The sequence below is a fragment of the Petaurus breviceps genome, unplaced genomic scaffold (genome assembly GCF_028583685.1).
Source record: "Petaurus breviceps papuanus isolate PSGF00001 unplaced genomic scaffold, PetGlider_PUasm1.0 208, whole genome shotgun sequence".
NCBI classification, from domain to species: domain Eukaryota; kingdom Metazoa; phylum Chordata; class Mammalia; order Diprotodontia; family Petauridae; genus Petaurus; species Petaurus breviceps.
This window is the reverse complement of record NW_027185852.1, coordinates 9,136,869-9,143,310: the sequence shown is the minus strand read 5'-3', so window position 1 is coordinate 9,143,310 and position 6,442 is coordinate 9,136,869. Positions and strand designations below refer to the sequence as shown.

The 6,442-nt window shown below is 42.5% G+C and overlaps 1 protein-coding gene across 1 annotated transcript in view; it reads left to right on the top strand.

The window, feature by feature from the left end:
- The first annotated feature begins 2,821 nt into the window (after positions 1-2,821).
- Positions 2,822-6,442, top strand: part of LOC138165257 (SH3-containing GRB2-like protein 3-interacting protein 1) — a 294,003-nt gene continuing 290,382 nt past the window's right edge. Inside the window, exons 1-2 of the mRNA XM_069093394.1 lie at positions 2,822-2,945; positions 4,344-4,425. Coding sequence (XP_068949495.1) covers positions 4,353-4,425 — 73 coding nt within the window. The 5' untranslated portion in view covers positions 2,822-2,945; positions 4,344-4,352. The remainder of the gene's footprint in view (positions 2,946-4,343; positions 4,426-6,442) is intronic.

The following is a 6,442-nucleotide window of genomic DNA, read 5'->3' as shown; positions in this document are numbered from 1 at the left end:
CCTTGAGAGCGTCCTGTCCCAAATTCATGGAGTCCTAGCTCTTTGCTGAATCCTTTCAAAACTGCTTTCCCAAAATCTTTGGGGGTTTGCTTAGCAAAGATACTGAAGTGATTTGCCATTTCTTTCTCCAGCTCATTTTTACAAATGAGGAAACTGAGGCAAATAGAGTGGAGAGACTTGCCCAAGGTCACACAGCTACTGTCTCAGAACAGATCTGAATTCACAAAGAGGAGCCTTCCTGAATCCAGATCTGGTGCACCACCAAGCTTCTCTCCCTAAATCTAGAGTGCACTAGAATACACAAATCTAGAACCTAATTTCTATGGGTGTTGTGAGGTAAGGACTAGGTAAAATTTGGCATATTCATATAACTTACTATTGTTATTTCAGCAGTCCAGTGCTATACCATACAGCCTGGCCTTGGCTTGGCCATTCCTCAGGTTGGAGGAACTGAGTGGTTTCCAATAAAGACTAGTCACCCACTTCTCCAGCACTAGTCCTGGTATACAAAGAAAAACAATGCACTCACCTAGCTTGGGAAATTCTCATTTAACTGCCAAAAGGTCAAAAATGTTTGAATTGTCCTACTGTCCAAAGGGTCATTGACTGCTGTATGAGACAACCCACGGAGTCAAAGGAAATCCCCTCCCTGTGGGGAAAGAGAAGCAGGGTTCAAGTCAGGACCTACGTGAGTCTAAAGCAGAAGCTGGCCTGCTTCATGAGCTGGAATTTTCAGCACAAAAATCTCCAGGGGATGAGATACAAACAGAAAAACGTGTGGCTTGGGTCCATAGGGACCAAACTTGTTCTGATGTAATGTTTCCCCAGAACTCCAGCCTGTTAGAGCAGTGGGCATTCCCTGGCCCTGCTCTGTGGGGTCTTCAGTGAAACCTCCTGACTGAACTGCACTGAAGGTGTGGGCCAGGTATCCCCATCTGCTGGTGCCAGGAAAGCTTATGAGGAATTGGATTGGCTGGCCTGCCCCTAAGAAATAATAATGAGTGGGGGGGGCAATAATCACTTTACAATAGCTCTGAGAGAGATGATGCAAGTGGTATCTATTTCAGTTAAGAAAAGGGGGCTGAGAGGGACAAAATATCCTGGCCAAGGCTCCATCAGCAGTAAGTGGTCATGTCAGAAGTTGAACCCACATCTCCCGGCTCCAAGTTCTGAGTTCTTCCCCTTGCAGCAAGATGCCTCTGGGTCAAGGGACAAATCACTAAGGGGTAGGGGTGGGCTAGAGCCAGGTTAATTGTAATCAACTATTACATTTTCAGTGTGAGCATTTATACCTGAGAAGTTGGCAGATATGACAAATCAGGTCTTGGTTTATTTTTTTTATTTCTATACTTAAATGATAGAGAAATGTCAATAATACATATTAAATTTAAAAGTTTGTTCTGTATACATTTGCCTCTCTAGGGAGCCAGTTGTTAAACATGCAATATTGTACCCCTGCAAAGGGTGTTAATCAAGGCTCTTTCCTAGACATGCCCAGAACACATTGTGTTGATTGAAGGCACCCTCCTTCTAACAGTCTGAATTTCCCCTCGTTTGTCATTTCTTTGGATTAATGCATCATCTTTGAAAAAAAATTCTGATCTAATGAAAACATGTTACCTGGGAGAAGCACCATGTTGATTCATTGTAACCACCCAAAAGAATTAGCTCATTGGCACCTGGGTGGGAGAACAGACTGGGGAATGGGATATGGAGCTCCTCAGCAAGGAACTACATCCTGCAAAGTCTCCCTGCTTAGGATGCCCCAGAATGGGTCAGTAGGTAGCAATAGAAAATGAGCCCCCTCAAACTCAGCATTCCATTTCCCACCATCTTGCCTTTGTAGAGGATGTCTCACACACCAATGAATGCAGTCCCTCCTTATTTCTGGTTCTGACAGTCCTTAACTTCCTTCAAGGATCAGCTCATGTCCGTCTTGTGGGAAGACTTTCTTTTTCACACTAGTTATTAGTGATTTCTCCTTCCTCAAATTATCATATATACATGTAATGGGTTTGAGAATAGACTGGGAGTGTGGGATTGATGAGTTTTAAGTATTGCCTCATAGCCTTGAGAATGAGCTGAAGTACAAGTCACACCTGGGAATTTTCACACACACACACACACACACACATACACACACATACAAGACTAAGAAGGAGTAGGGAGGGTGCATTCCCAGCCCCACCCAAGTCTTACTGAGCTCAGATAGAAAATGGCAGCTGAGAAAATCCTATAAACTGGGACAAGCTGATAGAATAAGAGATTAAGGCAGATCACTGGATCTCCACAGGTAATTTAGAACAGAAGACCCTGACTGAAGCTACAGTTGTACTTGTTACATCTTTAAAGTCCGAGGAAAGTTCCAAGGAGTGTCTTCTTTTCCCCCAGCTAACCCTCTCCAGTAAAAGACATGGCAATCTACCCTGCCCACCTTTACCTTAACTTTTTCTGGTACACAGAATTTGCCTCCAATCTAAAAAAGACCAGAGTGTAGCTGGACACACACAAACCATTACATAAGGCAAAGGGACAAATCTCTCTTTCTGCATGGTCAGTGTTTTCCTAAATGGGGGCTTTGAGCTATCATGATGGTACTACTAGTTTTCATGATGTTAACTCCATAAAACAGCACAGGGGTGCATAAGGATCATCATACTTTTCCTAGGTTTAAAAAAATGAGCTAATGGTCATCACAGGGTGCAGCCGATCAAATCTGCAGAGAGAAGGAAGGAGGGAAGGGTTAAAAAAGAGAGGAGAGTGGCTGCAAAATTCACACCCTTAACCATCCCCCAGGGAGGAGCTGGGAAAGATTTCGCTTGGTCTGGTCCAGCAGGGGGGAGGAATTACAAAGGATCAAGTGTTGACCAGCTGGGTAACTAAGTGTGTACTCTTACACCTAATGGAGTTACAAATACTTACCTGGCATATCTGTCCAGGACAAGGTAAGCTTCTTTAGGGTGGATCCTATTTCTGTTTTTTAATGCCTTTGTATCGCTAGTTCCAAGCCTAGTGCACATCCAAGGTGTTTAATAAATGCTTACTGGGATTTAGTTGCAATGGTAAGCTGGAGTTGACTCATACAAATGAGCATCAACTTCACAGAAAATCCATAAACACTACAGACCAGAGCTTGATTTATTGTTTTGTCCATTGTCTACTATAGTCTTAAGAAAGTCATGGAGGAAAAGTGAATAATAATGCTGGATTAAATAGGACCATGCATACATTTGCTTTTTCTGAGAGCTGATTGTTAAATGTTTACTAACACACCCCTGGTTAATCGGATTGGATTAGGAAAGAGGGCTCAGCTATTGTCTATGTCAGCATCACCTGGGGTTCAGTGCAGGTCATCTCAGGTATTTCTCATCATTATCATGGTACAGTGGAAAGAACAGGCACCTTGGAGTCAAAGAACCTGGATTCAAATCCAAATACATCCTTGGACCAGTTTGCCCATCCAAAAATACCCCTCTGGGCAGCTAGGGGGCTCCATAGTGCAGAGGGCACCAAACCTGGAGTCAGGAAGCCTCATCTTCCTGAGTTCAAATCTGACCTCAGACACTGACTAGCTGTGTGACCCTGGGCAAGTCACTTAACCCTGTTTGTCTCAGTTTCCTCATTTGTAAAATGAGCCGGAGAAGGAAATGGCCAACTACTCCAGTAGCTTTGCCAAGAAAACCCCAAAGGGGATTATGAAGAGTTGGGCATGAGTGAACAACAAAAATGTCTAGATGAGATGGCTGGCCTTTGAGATCTCCCTTCAGTTCTGTGAAGTGTAGGTGCGAAATTCGAAGAATCCAACCCAGAAAGCCATTGGACGTTCAACAAGAGAGCCACAGATGCAATTTTATTTTTATTTGAGTGAGAAAAGGTGCAATTTCCACCAGTCTTCAACTGAAAAGCCTGGAAATGAGGCCAATGTGAAAAAAATAATCTAGTGTAGTGGCTGGAGTCCTAAAGGCCCAGTTCTGTGCCCTGCCCATGACACTTTCTAGCTGGGTGACTACAAGGGAATCACTTAACTTCCTAAACTCAACTTCCCCATCAATAGAATGGGGATAATAATACCTGTAACACCCACCCTTCAAATCTGGCCTCATTTAACCTCTTTTTGCCCTGGTTTTCTCATCTGTAAACGTGAGCGTGAGCATAATAATGGAACCTACCTCCTAGGGTTGTTGAGAGTAAATTAGATCATATTTATGCTGGGTTTTGCAGACCTTAAAGTGTTATATAAATTCTAATTATCTATTTTATCATCATCTTCATCACCATTATCATCATCTTCATCACAACCACTACCATCATCACCATCTTCATCTTCTTTCATCTTCTCAAAGAGAGATCCTATGGTCAGCTGGACCCCAATTCAGGAAGACCTGGGTTTAAATCCTGACTTTGGAACCAGTCATGTGACCCTTGGTAAGTCACTTTTATCTCTCCCAATCTCAGTTTCCTTTTCTGTAAAATAGAAATAATAATACCTACATGTAGCTGCCTCATTGGATGGCAGTCTGCAAAATGTGAAACACTATATAAATCAATTGTCATTCATCTTTGGTGCCCACTTTTCTAACCGGATTTTGGTGTTTACAAGTTGTAGCCATGGTTTTCTGCTGCCATCTAGTGAGGAAACCCGACATTGACAATGACTTTCAAGAGAGCTAATCAAAAAGTATTTATTAGTAGTTTTATTTTTTGTGTGTGTGTGCCAGACACTATGCTAGAAGTTGGGCATATAAACAAAGTTGTTTTTCTTTTTTTTTTTTTACAAAAAGGCCAAGCCTTCAAGGAACTCAAATTCTAATGAGGTGATAGGTACACAAGACAGGCAAATAGATAGACAAGACAAATGGATAGATCTGTAGATAAGATAGATGGCTAGTCAAGGCAGACAGATAAAAAGATACACAGATGGATAGATGGATGGGTTAATGGATGGTTGGATGGATGGATGGATCATGGATGGATGGACAGACGGAAGGACAGATGGATGGATGGGTGGGTGGATGAATGGATGGATGGGTGGATGGATGGATAAGTAGGCAGACATGTAGAAAGGCAGGAAAATCCTCATGCAGAAGATAGGATTTGAGCCAAGTCTTGAAGGAAGCAGAGTGGCTGTGGTTAGGAAAGATGCTATTATTTCCAGAATACCATCTTTCATTAGCACTGCAGACTCCACACCACACCTGCTCAAGGGGCAACCATTAGAGCAGCGCCTAAAGACTGCTAAGAGCTCTGGGATCACACAGGCTTCAGTGGCAGAAATGTACCAAGACTCAGGAAACACCAAGTTCTTCCACAAGCTAGCTGTGTGATTTTGGGCAAATACCTGCACCTCTCTGACCGTCTTTCCTCATCAATAAAATAAAGGATCAGGAATAGGGAATATCTTTGAGCAAGGCACTTAACTTTCCTCAGTTTCATCATCTGTCAAATGCGATGTTCCCTTAGGCAAGTCACTTCATTTACCTTGGCCTCAGTCTATTTTTGTATAGAATGGGGGAGTTGGACTGAATGACCTCCAGGGCCTTTCCAGCTCTACTCTTGTGACCCATTCTTTCTCCTATCTCCAATAGGATTGTAGTCGTTACTCTTTTTAGCTCCACCCCCCCCCCAAGCTCCATGTTAATCAAACACAAGTCTCAGATGTCTGGCCTCTGTGGTTTAATCTCAGGGAGAAAACAGCTGAGTCCAGGGGGCTGGAAGAGAGAGATGACCAGGACCTCAGTGGGAGTCCTAAGAGAAACTGATAAATTGTTTTTTGTTTTTCAGATCCTCACTGTCTCATGAAATAATCCCATTTGTCACATTTATTAAATTCTTTAAGGGTTCCAAAATACTTTCTTCATAATGAACCTGTGAAATAGGCACATATATATATATATATATACACACACACCACACACATACACGCACACACACACACACACACACACACACACATATATACATATACACATCTCCAGGGAAAGAAGAGGGGAAGGGGAGAAGAAGAGGGAGGGGAGGACAGAGAGACAGACAGAGACAGGGAAGAGAAAGAAAGAAAGAAAGAAAGAAAGAAAGAAAGAAAGAAAGAAAGAGGGAGGGGGGAAGGAAGAGAAAAAAGGAAAGAAAGAAGAAAGAATTTCTAGGGAAAGAGAAATGATGCAAGCATTGTACAAAGCATTAGAGCTATAAATACAAATTAGGACATTGAAAAAGCTTATAGTTTCATGGGGAAGATAACACTTAAAGGGGAACTAGGAATGGAGGGAGGAAGTCCTTTAAGATGTGGTGTAGAAGGAACTGAGAAGTGTGATGGAGGTCTAGTTCTGGAGAAGAAAAGAAGTTCTGAGCTGCAGATAGGTTAAAGTCAACTGAATGTATGAAGTCTGACATAGTATCAGAAAAATGGAGGCACTTTCAGCCTAGGGAAGGAAGGAAGGAAAGAAAG